At 55.4% G+C, this 16,369-nt stretch overlaps 1 protein-coding gene across 1 annotated transcript; it reads right to left on the bottom strand.

The window, feature by feature from the left end:
• Nucleotides 1-7,974: 7,974 nt before the first annotated feature.
• On the bottom strand, nucleotides 7,975-15,621 carry CFAP263 (cilia and flagella associated protein 263). The gene is made up of 9 exons (XM_075765989.1): nucleotides 15,557-15,621; nucleotides 14,907-15,033; nucleotides 13,394-13,555; nucleotides 12,198-12,353; nucleotides 11,677-11,757; nucleotides 10,986-11,141; nucleotides 10,214-10,321; nucleotides 9,514-9,670; nucleotides 7,975-8,027 (listed from the first exon to the last, which is right to left on the bottom strand). The coding sequence occupies exons 1-9, from the start codon at nucleotides 15,619-15,621 to the stop codon at nucleotides 7,975-7,977; spliced, it is 1,065 nt and encodes a 354-aa protein (XP_075622104.1).
• Between the last annotated feature and the right edge of the window lie 748 nt (nucleotides 15,622-16,369).

The raw sequence follows: 16,369 nt of genomic DNA, 5'->3' as shown, positions 1-16,369 counted from the left end.
TCAAGGCTTTCTTTCCCCTTTTGAATTCCTTTTAACTTAAGTTTCACTCCAATATAGAGAAAAACCTGTCAGTGAAGGCCCACTAGTACTGGGCCCTTCATCCTCACTCAGCTATGCCTCACCTGCTATTGCACAGAGCCCGCACAAGACATGCTCACACAGGACAGTGCCTATCAGACTCTCGATCTTGTCTTTCAATACCTTATTGCCATCTCACCAAGGATGTTGTGGTTTGGGATGTTTACTGCTGTGCTATCTCAGGTATTGGAAGATTGACATTAAAATGAGGAATCTGCCAGAAAACATTAATCTGTCAGGGCACTGATCACAGAGCTCTTGCTACTGTTATTTTAATGATATTTAAGAATTAAAACACATTCAAGTAGTTTTAGGCTGGTAGTTAAAAATTGTCAATTTTGATTTTCTGACATGAATAAAACAGGCAAGACTGCGAAGGATGTTTCAGGATGGAGTGCTCCATGGCAGCATAATTCCTGCTGTGTCACAAAAACCAGCCAAGCATCCAGCATCCCTCGTTCGTAAGGCCATCGGGAACGTACCTCCTCATTGTCTGGAGGCTTTGCCTAACATCTGGAGCCACTGGAGAGGTGAGAAAACACAAATCAGATTTTTGAGCCATTTATACCTGAAGTTCCAGTCTCAGCAAGTGAGACCAGAGCCAGAAGGGGTTTGTAACCAGCCCGGTGAGGGTGGATTAGGTCACCCAAGCTGCAGTGAGCCTGCCACTAATTTGAAAGTTCTTGAGCGTTGTCTGGAGGCAGATCTCCTCAGTGTAATAATCTGTCAAACAGCAATGATTTCTGAGTGCAGAACCCGTGGCCATCTGTAATCCTTCCCATCTAAACTTTTCCAGACTTAAAAAAATAACTCCAAACTCTTCCCATGCCCATGATGCTTGTAAATTTGGCAGCTCTTGGCTTTGTGGGAAGGGAAAGACCCTTTACTTCTCCTTTCTGTGCTAGCCTGGTAAGATTTTAGCATTAATGGGGTTTTTAATTGTTTTATTATGAAGCACACAGACACAGAGCCCTTTGGCAAGGGCACCCTTTAGAAATAAATTGAGTCATCATCCTTATAATAGAAAAGCTAATTCGGTATGGATCTGTCCTCTGGTTAAGGGCATGCACATCCCTTAGGGAATGGTATTACCGACTGACCAACCTTTTGCTAGTGACTGCTGTTTGCTTTTCCTGACAGATCCCACTGTCCTGCCTGTGGAAATGGCTTTTTGATGGCTGCTAGAATAACATGCTCCTGTGGGATCAGCCTGGTCCTGGGCCCTCCTCTAATGGTGCTGCTGTACTTCCAGGACTACTACATCATCCACTGCCAGAAGGACTCAGCTTGGACACTGTTTGTCCTCTGACCTGCCCAGAACCTCTACTTTCTGCCTTCCTTTCTACACAAAACATAGCTGGCAATACAACTTCAGGTTCAAAGTACCCTTAGCCTTAGTATGGAAGAATCTACCGAGGCTGTAAAACTCCCATCTGGCTACAGAGAGAAAAATAAAGAATTGCAGGTTGGTGTCTGTCCACAGTGAAGGTGGGGGAGTCGAGCAGAGTTGTGGGAGCTGCAAGGATCTGTGTCTTGGTCACTTCTTGTGTGTAAGTGGCTGAAGGGTGGTTGATCTGGTGTAAAGCCTCCTAGTGAAACATTACCCCACTGACATGTGTGAGCAAATCTGAGCCAGCAAGGTGGATTTATCCTGGATCAGTCCTTTGCACCGTTGTTATAACATTGAACAAAGGCCTTCTCAGACACTTCCTCTTCTGCCTTAATACCTTCCCTCTCTTTTTATTTGCTGTCCTCTGTTCTTGTTGGGAGGGAGGGATTTTATGTGGGACAGGACTGGAAGGGTCCACTGATTCCAGTGTCCTTCAAAAGGTATTGAGCCAACTCACAAAATGTCTCTTGGGTCACTTGGTGCCCTCTCCATCACCATGCTGCTCCCTGCAGATGCCAGCCAGCATTGAAGCAACAGCCTCAATGGTCTCTGTGTGTGCTCTGATAATGCAGCAAGGTTCCCATCCAGAGATGTATGCAAGCCATGGAGCTGGCTAAGTCAGCCACACAGCAGATCTCCTCTGCAACAGCTCTGCTTGCCTGGAGTCATTCACTACTGGCCACACAGTCGCAAGCCACCGTCTCTGAGGATGGCAAACACCATCATCTCTGGCTGTTAGATGAGTGTGCTCGCTCCCTGCCAAAATGAATTCAACCAAGAGGAACATGCTAGTGGCCTCATTCTGCCGTGCACGCTGGTACCTGACCCATCCAGGCTGTGCACACCTTTGCCATGGGAGCCTCCATTGCAGCTGCTGCCTCCAGCACAGAACCAAAACCACCCGTCATGGCACTGGAAGTCTTACAGGAATACTCATAGATGGTTCCAATGAGTGAGTAATCCTGTAAGACTTGAAGGCATCAGTGGCCAAAAGTTGTTTTCTCGCAGAGTTCCTCAGCAAAGACAAAGTGCATTGTTCCTGCTGGGCACCCAGCCAGAAGGGCTGTCCCCAGAAGCCGGGAGTCAGGACCTTAGCGCTAAGGCCAGCAGCAAGGGGAGCAATGTGATCTGGAAACACAAAAGGAGCAGCACAAAATGCCAAGGAGACGACTTAAGAGACATGTTGTTGCACAGCAGGGAACCAGGCTTGGGGAAGGAAGGGGCACTCGGCGCTTAAACATCTCGCCATGCTTTGGTAACGCAAGCTTTAATCAAAGTCTTCCCACTGGCGGTGTTGCACTACCACAAGCATTTCTTTTTCTAGCTGGCAAACTGAACGAACGTGTCTCCAAGGCTGCGAAGGTCACGCTGTACAGACTGGTTTGGCTGGGTTTGGCGTTTTACTGTGGTCAGTAGATTTTTATCAGATGCTTGTAAAATTTTTGTAGTGGGAACAATCCAGCAAATATAAATGATGGAACACCAGGAGACATGCAGCCAAGGAGATCACTTGTTTGGCTGGATCGCCTCCTGCACAAGGGAGGCTTTGTGCGAGCTCACAGAAGCATCGTGTTCAGCTTGCTGGGGGCAGAGCTGGGGGCAGGCTCCAGGCTTTGTCTCCATGCAGAGTCAGGCCGGCTTCGTTAACCACGGGGCTTAAAACTCATTAGCTCCGAGGTTGTGGCCAGGCTGCTGAGAGGCTGCGGTTCCCCACAAGAGGTGCCCGTCTCCCAGCAGCAGTGGCAAGGAGGCAGCTGGTCCTTTGGGCAAGGACTCGAGCTGGCCTCGGGAAGGGTCCCGTGCTGCCCGCGAGTGCTGCCATGGGGGTCATGCTGCTTTGGCAGTGCTGACTTCCTCTGAGACCTGCAAAGCAGGAAGGGACCGGTGTCACCAAACTGGCCGACCCACAACCCAGGGACATGGGCTGGTCATGGTTCCACCAGCACCTGGTCTCATGCAAATTGGATTTGACCCCTGTGGATCCAGATAACATGAAAGAAGTCAAGTTGTGCTCACAGTGAGCCAGGTGCCAGGCACCTCCAGCTCAAGCAGCGTCACTGCCAGCTGCCAGCGTCACCTTTGGAAACATTCTGTTTGCGGTGACACCAGCATCGTGTTGGAACAGCTGGTGATCGGGACCAGCCTCGGAGTGGCATGGGGAGGGCAGGGTGAAACCCACCTCAGAGATATTTTTCTGGCTCTTGCAGGGTTAAGTGGCCCTTTTTGGCACAAACCAACTACAAACAGGCCTGGGGATCACCAGCCACCTCCCAGCTGATTCCCACGGCATTTCAAACATCACAAGAGTCAGGGAAAATACACACAAAGGGCCCTTCTCAGAGAGCACTAACAGAGTTACTGCAGGAACACACAGAGAGCACTGCATTTCCTATGTGCAGAACTGGCTACATCTAGGGAGAAGACGACAACCATGAAAAAACCATCTGAGGTTTCCCTGGGATGTCCCTGTCCCAAACATGCCATGGTGTGGACCCTGCCCTTGCTAATTCTGCATATAATAAACATGTATTCAAATGTCGTGAAGAAATCAGTTCAGCTGATGCTGCCCCAGTCTGTACATGGGTTTAAACAAGCACACGAACCTGCATTTCCCTCCAGCCTGCTCCCAGCACTGTTTCCCTTCCCCTTGGCTGTCCTTATCCCCAGTATTGCAGAGGGTGTCCAAGGGGTTGGTCTGGGCATGTGCATCCGCAGCCACCGCACGCCTCGCCAGGGAGAAGAACGATCCAGGGGCAACCTGCTGGAAGCATGTCAGCCTTCCAGGAGCCCCAGCGCCTTTGCTTTCTGCCTCTCGCCAGCTCCTTCCACCTGTGGCTATTAATTAGTGCATACAAAGGCTACTGTCATTTCTTTCTCAACAGTTTTCTCATCCTTGATAGAGTGAGTTTCCACATCCCTCATACCATCCCACCTTCTCTGTCCTGCTCTCCAAAGGCACACTTAGCCTTTCATGAGCTGGGAATAGAGTTTTTGTCCCCACCGGGACCTCCCCGTGGGAAAGCCAAGCCGCAGGCAGCTGTAGCCTGGTGGTGCTCCTGCTACCCTCCAGGTTCCCTAACCACTGCCCCCATGCACTTTGGGGTCTTTCAGTTTCTTATAAATCCCCTTAAGCAGCATCAGAGCTCCTCCTGCTTCCTGCTGCCCTTGCTTCTGCCTGCAAGTGGGACCAGGGTGGGCAGAGACTCCAGTGGGCATGCAGAAAGGAAGCTCCCAGGCTGTCCCCGGGAGAAACCATCCAGCAGCGCCCAGGGCAGGAGGAGCTGTGCCTCAGAGGTCCTTTCTGTGCAGGCAGATGGGCTGCAAGAGCCTCCACCGTGCAGGAATGCCAGCAGGGTCCTGCGAGCTGCCACAGCAACGATGAGCTCACAGAGCAGCTTGTGCCCACATCCCACTGCCCGGGCACTGCGGCAGCATCGGGGCGCCGAGCAGGGGGAGCAGCATGGGGCCAGCAGGGTATTGGCAGGGGCGTAACGGAGCAGGCAGAGTGCAGCAGGATGAGGCTCGTGGAGAGGGGGTGGGAGCTGGGGAGCTGGGAATGGGCCCGTTGGGTCTCCCTGGGTCCCTGCCTGCTGCCAGCGTGCTGGGGACGTGCAGTGCCCACGTACCAGGACGAGGAACTGGCCCAGAGCTCTCAGCACAGGCACAGCAAGCCCCTCCAGGCCAGCTGCCAGCTGGCACCCAGCACGCCATCTCCCCCTCTCCCCGCAGGCAGGCAGAGAAGTGGGGCCCTGGCTCCCCAGCCCCAGCTCTTTGCCCGGCTGGAAGAATGCGAAGCCTCATCCTGCTGTGTCTCTGTGCCACCCCAGCATCAGGTGAGTGAAAGAGGTGGCACGATCTGACCCTCGCGCACCCCACGCCATGCCACCGGCTCGGCCCCACATGTGAGTGAGTCTGGGTGATGCTGGCATCAGTCCCAGACAAGGTCAAAGCTGGGGACAGCTGTGGTTAGGGGCGAGGGGGCATCAGAGGGAGGAGGAGGGCGGCGGGAGAGCACAGGGCCAGGCGCACCCAGCGACATGCCCCGTTTCCCTGCAGCCTGTGGGATCCAGGCCAGCCCGTCCCCCTGGAGATCAGTGCAGGAGTTTGCAGCCACAGACCAGTTCCCGTGGGTGGTGGCACTGCAAGACACGCAGCACAACCTCCTGGCCTTCGGCTCCATCCTGAACGAGCACTGGATCCTCAGTGCTGCATCCAGCCTACGGAGCAGGTCTGTGCCCTGCGAGGGGCCCTGCGTCGCCCCAGGCAAGGCTTGGGAATCAGCAGGGAATAACACCGCTTCCCAGTGCTCGGGTGGGTCTTGGGGCTGGGCGAGCATCCTTCAGTCAGAGCGGGGACAGGCAGTTTGCCCCAGTCCCCTCTGTCCACTCCCTGCAGGCAGCAGGTGCTGGCCTTGGTTGGGCTGAGCGCCATGAAGAGGCGATGGGAGGACCAGCCCCAGTATTCGATCAGCTCTATCATCCCCCACGAGGACTTTGATGAGGTGACACTCTACAACAACATCGCTCTGCTCAGGACAGCTGCCCCACTGGAGTTCAGCAGCATCAGTCAACCTATCTGCTTTCCCCATGGGAGCCTCTCTGCCTCAGACCTTGTGAACTGCTGGGTCTCAGGCTGGATCCATCCCACCACAGGTAATCCCCGGCTCCTGTGGCAAAGAGCTCCCTCTGGCAGGACAGAGCTGGCTTCCTGCTTCCTCCTGCCAACAGGCCCAATGGGAGGAAGGGGAACAGGGCTTGTCCTGGGAGGAAGAAGCACCCACTGGTCACCCCTCCCTGGTTTTTGGAGGCCCAGAGCCACAGGCTCACAGTGATCCCTCGGCCAGGCAGGGGAAAGTGCTGCGGTGACTTCCTGAGGATGCTCTCCGTGGTGGATGTGGATCCCTGCCCACTGAAAAGGATCACTGCAACTGCATGCTGCAGCCACAGGGACGCCGATGATGTGGCAGGCTGTTTGGTAAGGGACACAGCGCACCAACCCAGACAGGGCAGACATTTAGTCAAACCGCCTCCTCCCCGTTCTGCTCATCTGCAACCCCAGGCTGGGAGAGCAGCCAAAACACTTGTTGGGCTTCTGCTCAGTCCTCAAAGGAAAAGATCCCTTCTGCGCAGCTTGGAAATAGCAGGCGTGGGAGACTGTCTGAATGTGTGACACCCATCTCTGCAGGGTGACTGTCTCCGTGCAGGCCTGCGGGTGCTGCTCCTGGTCCCTGGACCTCTCCCGCTGCCGGGGCCTCCAAGGGCCTTGGGTGTGCTCAGGGTCAAAGATGCTCGGGAGGCAATCCGAGAGGCGTTCTATGTGGTATGTTTGAAAGGATCAGGCATGGGGCTGGGCTGACAGGGGCATGGGCACCTCTGAATCGGTGATGCTTTGCTTTCGGTGACGATAAAGGACCGAACTGCTGTAATCTGCCCTCCTCTCACACTGGTGAAGTCCACAGCCACCGAGAGTGCTGGCAAGAGGGACACTGCTGAGACACAATCCTGCCTTTTTTGTCTCTCAAAAGGGTGATGCCGGCAACCCTGTCATGTGCCAGATTAGAGGGACTGAGAAATGGGTCCTGAAAGGCATTCTCAGTGAGGGCGGTGTCAGATGCTACGGACCGTTCCTGTACACCCCAGTGTCCTACTACAGCGACTGGATCTTGGCCACGACCGAGAGGACAGGACCTCCCGCACTCCCAACACTGGTCAGGCCGCGAGTTGATCTGCAGGCTCCACCCAAAGACTGGGAAGAGGCTTCCAGACCAGTAGAGAGGATATTTCGGGAAGTTGGTTTCAACCCCAGGAAGGGAAAGACAGACCTGAACTCATCTGAGGTTGGGCCATCTGAGACGATTTATAATTCCTGCAGTGGGAAAACACTTCCCATCTCCAAGGGATGCTTAAACTTGCCCCAGGTGCTTGGGGAAAGGGTAGCTGCTCCCTTCTTGCTGTTTTGTTTCTTTAGGTAAATCCTTTTGCAATCAGAAAGGCTGCTTGCTTTGTGCATGCCGTGTTGAAATGATTTGCCCTATATGGTCACACCGCTCTGCTCTCTTCTATTGTTGGTGCACGCTCGGAGATGCTGAACTTTCATGTCTCCCAGGGAATCCCCTCTGGTTCCTCCTGCATCACGTGGTCACCAGGGCTTGCCCAGAAAGAAAGGACAATTCCTGTGAACATGTCAGATTTGATGACCAGAGAATAACTGCTTGTGGTGATGGAGGGAGGGGGGAGCACCCAGAGCAGAGCTGGTTGACCTTGCAGGGCCTGCGGAGGGGCCAGGCAGCAGAGCCTTGTGGAAGCCAGCACATGCTGGGACAGACCAAAGCAATGGCCTCACAGCAGAGCCATGAGTGTCTTTATCATTTCATGCAGAAGTGGTTTCATCTCATTGCAGCTTGTGGGGTGTTAATTTACCCACTTGACAGCAAACTTCCCCACAGGGTTGGCTCCTTCTGCAGTTTCCCCTGCCTGCCTTGCAGCATCAGACAAGCCTAGTGCTGGTTACCAGACATCTTGACCTGATTCCATGCTCTGCAGTAGCTTTGCAAGGACATCTGCAAGAGAAAGGAAAAGGCCTTAATACATGCAGACAGCAGTGATATGTTGTGGAGAAAGCTGCAAGGCTGGACTCTAGCCTGGCCTGAGCTGCTGTATTGCTCGTCCCACTTGAGATCAGCGCTCGCTCTGGCATGCTGAGGAGGGCTCCTGCAGGTCTACACCAGCTTTGGTTTCTCCCCTGAATGCCACAGGAAGCCTGGAGGCCCCACACAACAGCACTGGATAGAAACCTCCAGCCCCTCGCATGGCAGCAGGGGTGTTGGACATGCCATGCCACAGAGGGGCCGGCAAAGAAAACAGGTTTACAGCCTCACTCTTATCCCAGGGACAACTACAGCTTCCTTCTTCATCCTCTTGAGCCCTTGTTGCAGGACTGGGCTGGCAGGACCCTGGGCACTGCTGCAGAGATAGCACGCAAACCAGAGCCTGGGTCTGCCAGTCAAAGGGAGCAGCTGGCTGAGAAGGCACCTGCTTGCGCAAAGACAGGCCTGCAGGCAGGCTGCCCACCGACTCTGGGGTAGCCACAGCCGGACCCCTGTTTCTGAACCCACAGCACTGGCGCTGATGGGTCAAGCCCAAATCCACACAGTTCTGACTTCTGAGAAAGGCTGGGCCACATAAGCCCTGTCCTTGGCGGACTGGGGTGCCAGGGGGTAAGTGCTGGACAGGCACAAACCCAGAGCCTTCCCCATCCCAGCCACAGCTAAGCCCATCTCCGCTCGAGGACGAGCAGGGTGTCCAGGCACAGGACCACACTATCTGTCCCTTCCAACCCAGGCAGTTCTCTCCCCACACTGCTGTGCATACAGACATCCCACACGGGGCAGGGGTACAGACATGTCCTGCTACCTCCAGGCTTTGACTATGCTGCTCTCTCTCCATCTCCTCCCAGGCTGCAGGAGTTGGGGCAGGAGGAGAGTCAAAGATATTCTTGCAACTTTGCCATGAACTCATGTTTGGATCTTGGCTAGCCTTTCTTTATTAAGGAGGAGTTAAGATATGAGTACGAAATGTTTGAGATCATCAAAGAGGACTACAAACACTGGGGAGCCATGGGGGGCGCTGGAAAAAGCCAGTGCAGGTTACATATGCAGAGCCGGAAACGTATTGAGCTGCTGTATGTCCCCTTCTCCTTACACACACAACAAGTTTCAGTATAGCAACAGCCCAATGGTGCTTCCTGTCACATTACGAGCTGTGTCCTTGCTTTGGCTTCCCCTCTGAGCTCAGTCATTAAAATTCAGCCTCAGTCCTCGGGGTAGGGAGAGTGATCATTGCTCTGTAAACAGGAAAAGCCTCCGGCTCTGCCAGGCACCAGTGAAACTGCCGCATGAGAACTCTCACACGGCTTTCTGGTGGGTCAGGAGCGAGCACTCTGGTCCCCACGATGGCTGCAGGTGGGCAGGCACAGACACAGCTCCACCAGGACCCAGCACCCAGCTGGCACACGGGCTCCTGCACACCCAGCCCGGTCTTGCTCACTCTCAGCAACTGCCACTTTCCTCTCCAAGCCTTGAGTGCTGTTTCTGAGACCAGTAACAGCCATCTTCTTCTGCACGTAACTCAGCACAGGAGGGACGCTGCAGTCTGAAAGCTGTTTCTGCAGCTGCCGATTCACACTCTCAGCTTTGGCTCGTTGCTGCCAGAAAAATAGGGACAGAGGGCAAGGAGATCCCAGGGAAATGTCCTTCTGCCAACTGGTGGTCAGTCCTCCAGGGAAGCAGGCAGGCAGGATAAATTAAACCCCCGGCACTGCAGGGGAGCAGTGCAATGCATCTACCGGTGCCTCCAGCCCTGCCAGGCAGCACTGCTAGGGAGCCCCCTGAACACGATCCCAAAGCTGTGGTGTCCCCGCCAGGCTATGCGTCCCCAGACTGGTATGACAGCAGTGCTGCTTCTCCCTGGGGAGGACACTGCTGATAAAAAGTTCAAGGAAACAGAGTTTCAAGAAGCCAGCGGCAGGTCCCTGTGGAGCCAGGGTCAAAATCCACAACACGGCCTGCTCTGCAACCTGCCCGTGCCACTGGCACCGGCAGGAGCCCTGGGACTTGTTCAGACCCAGAAAGGCACACAGGTATCCCGCTCACTGCTGGGCCTCAAATGTGCATCCATATCCAACACAAAGCACCTCAAAAGAGTCCTCCCAAGTGAAGTTTCAGGGCCTCCCAAATTGCTCTCTTACCTCCTCCACCAGAGCGGCTTCTCTTTCCATTTTCGCCAGCAGCTCCTTCCTCTGGGAGATGTCTTTCGTCAGAGACATGGATGTTGCCATGGCGTCCTGCAGCTTCCTCTGGAACATGAGAGCAGGACAGTATCAGTGGGCGCAGCGGCAGCTCCCAGCCACCTGCAAAGCCACCCCCTCTTGGTCTCAGCTGGTGGTGCCAGAGCTCTGCGGCACCGCTCGTCCCCTGCAGAAGGCAGCATCATGCCCTGGTCACGCAGCTACTGCTTTGTTATGTCCTCTGTGTCACACTGCAGCACAGCCCACAGCACGGCAGCTGGGGTTTCGGACTGACCCGGACAGAATGGCTGATCGGAGAGAAGCAAACACACCCAGCTGGGAAACACTTTTCACAGAAGAGCAGAGACTCAGAGTGATGGCTGCAGCTCATGACACCTTTTCAAATGTCACAGGTTATGTAAAAAATGTATTTTCTTGTGCAAGTCAGCACCAAAGCTCTTTCCTACTGGAATTTTCCTCTGAGGTGTAAAATAACCGTGCTGCAAAGCATGAACCCCATTGTGAGGCTGCAGCCAAACATGAGTGAGAGCATCGCTGATTCCAGTGTATCTGGCAAACCTCCCAGCTAAACTGCTAAGTTAGTGAGAAGGCAGAGAGGTGTTTGGCATTTTCTGGCTGAGAAAGGGAAGCATGCAAGAGCTGTTAATCAGCTTGTGTGTGACCCTCAGAAACAGAAGAAAGGCAAAACAGAGGTGCTGGGAGATTCACTCACTTTATAGAGGTTGAGGACTTGGACAGTCTTTCCTGAGGTCAGTTTTAGCTGCAGCAGCTCCTGGTTCTTCTTATCAATCTTCTTCTGGTACTGGGCATTTCTAACCTGCAGCTGCTGCAGACGGACCTCACAGAGTGTCTCTCCCATCTGCTCCTTCTGCAAACCCCAAGGAAGCAGAGCTGTAAGTTGCTGATAAAAGCTGCATCCCAAGTAAGAGAGCTTTGCTCTGTAGGGAAAGCAGACCTAAAGAACAGGGTCTTCACCCCGGCTGCAAATCTGGGGTTCGGGGAGAAATGTGAGACACGGTGTGGCACGGAGCCTGTGCTCTGTGTTCTGGGGTCCAAGCAGTGCGGACAGGTGCCCTCTGGCAAGGCTCCTGCCATGCCAGCAGCAGCAAGTCCCCAGGGAACTGCTCTGATCTTTTCCAGGGCACAAAGGCCACAAACAGATCTGCCAGCTTCCACTCTGCGAGACTTCTGGTCTCATCCCATGCACACAGACACTTGCCAGATCTGAACCACAACAGTGGGCTTCGACAAAGGCAGCAAGGCCAGGAGCAAAGGAGGAAGGGGAGGAGGAGGAGGGCCACGTATCTCTAGACAGAGCAGGCCCCGTGTCTGCGTTGGGCTGTACTCCTTTCGTTCTTCGAGGGGCCACCTAGTCCCTGCTTCTCCTCAACTGCCACACGCACCTGCGTGAGCTGCTGCTGCAGCTTCTTCTTGTAACCCTTGAGCAAATAATTTTTGAAGCGCAACTTCTCTCTCAGCAGATCCTAAAGAAAGACAGCAGATTATAGTGGAACAGCAGAGCCTGGGAGGAGAAAGAGCACCCAGCCCCTGCTCCTTATGGTGTGGTTCCCATTCATCTCATCCGCACTGCAGCCTTCACTGCTGACTTAGAAAGGAGCCCAGCGAGAAATGCTGCTGAGCATCACCCTGCCCCAAACATGGGGGCATGGCTGTGCACTTTCCCAGGCTCCCCTAAGGGACGCACATCCTGTGTGCTCACGGCCGTGCTGCAGCTCAGCAGCCTGATGAGCGCCTGGGCTAGTCACCGACTGACAAGCGGGACAAGGGCTGTCCAAACAGACTTGCTAAGACAGTCTGAAAACATGATGTAGGTCATACAGGAGTATGGCAACTAGGATTTTGCACTAACCAACATACTTGTCAGAGGACAGACCAGCCTCAACATTTGCTGTGATTCACTGACCCTCTGGCGGTTCTTCTCCTCCATGTATCTCAGCAACTTTTCAGAAGATACAATACTCCCTTTCTTGCTGGAGATGGTGCTGATGATGTCTTTCTCAAAGTCACTGATGGCTTTCTTAACATCAGTCCACCAAACTTCTGCTTCTTCAATGACTGCCTGTAGAAATAAAGTCACGTAACAGTCAAGAGGTGTGAACTTCCACTATTCAAACAGCTTTGGGAACAGAGAACACTGGAAAGGACCAGGCATGCTCTCTGCTGGCATTACTAGCATTTCTTCTGTGGGAGCACTAAGTTTCACCCTGTGCAGCTCAGGGCACATGCTGCAGGCTTACACAGCACTGCTACTTCACTGACTCAAAAAGAGCAAGAAAAAAAGTCTCTCACCTGCCTGAGCTTCAACATCTGTCACTCCCTCCTGACCCACAAACATTGCCAGTCTAAGGTAAGACAACACAAAAAATTACCACCCTTCGTTTACTGCATATACCCTGTGGCCACACGAGAGGGATGGGCTGCCTGCTTCACCTCTCCTGGCCAACGCAGGCAGCATCAGCGGTCTGAATCGAATGCAGAGGTCTTTCCTTTCCCCAAAGCTCCTGAGCATCTTGGCTAGGAGGACATCCTGGCAGCCAGCACAGAGCAGGCAGCAATGATGAAAGAGCCACAATGAGCCTGCAGCAGGAATGCAGTCTTGGAGACTTGGAGCGTGGTCTGAAGAAATCCCCCAGACAGCAGAAAGACAGAACCCCAGAGGACTGCATGGAGCCCAGCCAAATCAGGAAGCTTCTGGGAGCTGCTAGAATGAAAAACATGTCTGGCACAAAGGGCGCACCTTCAAGAAGCTGACAAAAGATTTTTCTTTCGAGCATTGGATTCTTCATCTCACACAGCATACCTGACCTTCTCTACCTAAAAATCTTCCCCTCACCTGTATTATTATTGGTTCCTGCTGTAATAAGATCCATCTCTAGAGACTGGGCACCTCTGATCTCTGTTGGTGTACTTGCCTTCAAGACAGGGGTGAGGTAAGAGGACACTTCTGGCTCCCACTCTCAACTCAGGACACTCACAGCAATGCTCTGCTATGAACAGCTGTCAACGAGCCCGTCTGCCTCACTGCCTGAGGGATGGCATATTGAAAGAGGGGTGAAAGGTAACAAGACTGCTTGACACCTTGGTCCTGGAGAGCCATACCTCGAGGTTCTTCAAGGTCTGCTCTGAGTCCTTGTTCATCCTCTGAATCTCATCCCTCAGCTCAGTCAGCTCCCGGTCAGCCAGCTCGTATTTCTGCTCCACTGTCAGGCTCACAAAATAGTCTGTCACACTATGCAACTTGGATTTGTACCTGCCACGTGTCTGCAACAACCAAGGAACAACAAGATGCCATTAGAAAGCCAGCATGTTTTGCATTTTCCTGTATTCAAAATGAAAATAATCTCAACGGTCACACTAGAGGGATTCCAGCTTACAGCAAGGACAAAGAGGCCTCTCCAGAGCAGAGGTAACTCAGGGCCACACCTGGACTGACCCCATCTGTCCTCTCATCCATCCACAAAACCCTCCTACGCAAGCAAGCACTTTCAGGTCAACAGGCAAATTCAGGGCTAGATGTTAAAGCCAATGCAACAGCTTCATGCGGACAGGTAAAACACCTCTTCGTAGCGAAGATGCCAACTGTCGTGCAGGACAGATGGGGTCTCCTACCACTGCCTAGGTCAGACACCCTGAGGAGCTGAGCTTACCACAGCATGGGCAGGCTGGACTACACTCTTGGAAGAACTGACACCACTTGGAAGCAATTCCCAGTGCTGTGGGGACACAGCGAGGCAGGCACTGCTTTGCGGACAGCGAGTGCCCACCTGGCCAAAGACAAAGTTTCTAAGGGCTCAGTCTGGGACTATCCAGAAAGTGGCTACTGCGGACTCAGGCAGGCGCTAAAGCCCAGGGCAGGATGCTGGCTGAAAGAGCTCCACTGCAAAGGGTCTAGAGGTTCTGGTCACTGTGTCTCTGGTGAAAAGGTGATGTTCAGGCCAGGAGGCAAAAAGCCGCTCCAAAAGCCTGTTCACGGCTCCAAGAGAAGGAAGAAAGCAACACGTGCTCAGCGGAGGCACCCAAGTGTGGATGCACACAGGTCTGAGCCCACGGGAACATCCCCAGGAGGGAGGAGAGGAGCAGCGCATCCGGTCACAGACCTGGCACAGCCCTGAGCAAGTCTCCTGCTTTCTTGGCACCAGCCTCCCCATTTCTTTAAGTTCTACTTCAAATTATGCTGCGTAGGGGTTAACTCATTCCAGATCTCCCTGGCACTCGCTGTTCAGTAGGACACAGTGCTGTCACCCAGGAAAGAGGCAGCATCAGCTGGAGGAGAAGAGATGAGAAAGCGGCCTGGCCCTTACAGAGTGCAGGAATGGCAAGGCAGCCCAAGCTCTTACACCTACAAGAACCAGCAGCACCTTTTTGCAAGCGTCAAGCTTAAGGGCTCATCACTGTGAAGCCCAAATACAGAGGGTTGTTGGGGGAATTTCTTAATCATATTTCAAACCAGGGAGCTTGCTTGCTGAGCTCCTGTCAGATGAGCGCTGAGATTGGGAGGTCAGAGGGGCTGCAGAGGGAGGAAGGGTCATGGCTCTGTGCAGTAGGCAGCAGCCAGACCCAAAAACCCAGTTCCTACGGCTGCGCAGCCGCTGCCCTGGCTCTGGAGCAGTACCTGCATCAGCTCCGGTGGGGCATCGTGTGTCTCGGACAGCAGCCGGAGCGACGGGCCACACGGCTCCATCTTACGGTACCATTTCTCAAACATTTCCACCTCGGTTTGGAGCAGGGCGTTGGCGTGGCTGCGAGGAGGAGGGGGTCGGGCTGAGCCCTTGGCCGAGCTAAGCACTGCCTCGGGGAGCGGCTGAGCCAAAACAGGCGACCGCAGGGCACGGCAGCCAACCCAAAAGGGGCAGGAGGGTCTCAGGTCACCCCGGGCAAGACAGCGGGGCTCGGCCAGAGCCGCTCCTTCCCAGAGCTGAAGCAGCCGGCAGAGCCACGGGCACCGGCTGCTCCCAGGGGTCCGAGCCCGGAGAGCGGGCAGCCTGGCTCCAGACCCCGAGCACGGCCAGGCAGCACCCGTGGCCCAGCCGGACCACCGGGGGCCTCTGGGCACGGCGCCCAGCCCGGGGGCAGCCGGGGGCACCCTGCCCGGCGCTGCCCTGCCCGGCCCGGCCCGGCCCGGCCCTGCCCATCCTGGCCCGGCCTAGACCGGCCCTGCCGGGGATGAGGCCCAGCGGTGCCCGCAGCCCCGGCCCGGCCGCCACAGCCCCCCAGCAGGGCCCCGCAACCCGAGGACCCGCAGCCCCGCCCGGCCGCCGGTACCGTGCTTCCCGCAGCTGCGCCCGGAGCTGCGGCAGCGGCAGCGCCGCCAGGCCCAGCTCCGCCATGGCCGTCTCCTGGCAACGGCGGCGGCGGCGCGCGCTGCCTGCGGGGCGGCGGGCAGAGGGGCAAGGGGGGGGACACGGGCACGGGCTGTGGGACGACACGGGCGGACGTGGGGACACACGGGGCGTGGGGACACGGACACACACGTGCGGACACACGTGGGGTCTCATGTACACACCCGCACACACACACCCGGACACGCATGCACACACGCACACTGACACAAGGTCACACACGAGGGCGCACGCGTGTGGCTCTGGCCCTGCTTCCCCACCCACGGAGCGGGGGGTCCCGGGGGGGGGGGGTCGTGCGGGTCTGCGGGGTGGGGAAATGTGCTGCTGGAAGGGCGGGGGGGAGGCGGCCCCCTCCCGTGACACAGCTGCCCCGAGGGACTGCAGCTCAGGGGGTCCCTGAGCCCTCAGCGAGGCATCTGCAGCACAAATGCATCCGCGGCAGCTTGGCCGGGGTGACGTGGGGTGCGATAAGGCAGGAGCGACCCCCCCGGGGGTGTCCCGGGGTGCGCATTGCTCCTGCTCCTGCCAGGCCCGCTCCCAGACGCTCCCGGGCAGGCACTGCCTCCCAGCTCCTCCTCGCCAGACGTGCCAGGTAGGATCCTGCCTGTCAGCTGGGCGAGGAAGCCTCTGGAAGGGTGCAGGCGAATGCCGGCCCCCAGCTCACGTTTGGGGTGCACCTGCAACACGGCGGGGGTTTCTCTGCCTGTGACGCTGCAGTCTTCCTCTGAAAGACTCT

The sequence above is a fragment of the Balearica regulorum genome, chromosome 13, assembly GCF_011004875.1.
Source record: "Balearica regulorum gibbericeps isolate bBalReg1 chromosome 13, bBalReg1.pri, whole genome shotgun sequence".
Lineage (NCBI taxonomy): Eukaryota > Metazoa > Chordata > Aves > Gruiformes > Gruidae > Balearica > Balearica regulorum.
The sequence above is the reverse complement of the archived record's forward strand: the minus strand, read 5'-3'. Positions and strand labels throughout refer to the sequence as shown.

Excerpts from the sequence above, each read along its gene's own strand:
- CFAP263 (XM_075765989.1), bottom strand. The coding sequence starts at position 15,621 with ATGGCGGAGCTGGGCCTGGCGGCGCTGCCGCTGCCGCAGCTCCGGGCG. Across the intron at positions 15,034-15,556 it reads GCGCAGCTGCGGGAAGCACG|CCACGCCAACGCCCTGCTCC; the intron begins GTACCGGCGGCC and ends TCCTCCTCGCAG. Across the intron at positions 8,028-9,513 it reads GAAAGTGGCAGTTGCTGAGA|ATGTCCTTGCAAAGCTACTG; the intron begins GTGAGCAAGACC and ends TTTCTCTTGCAG.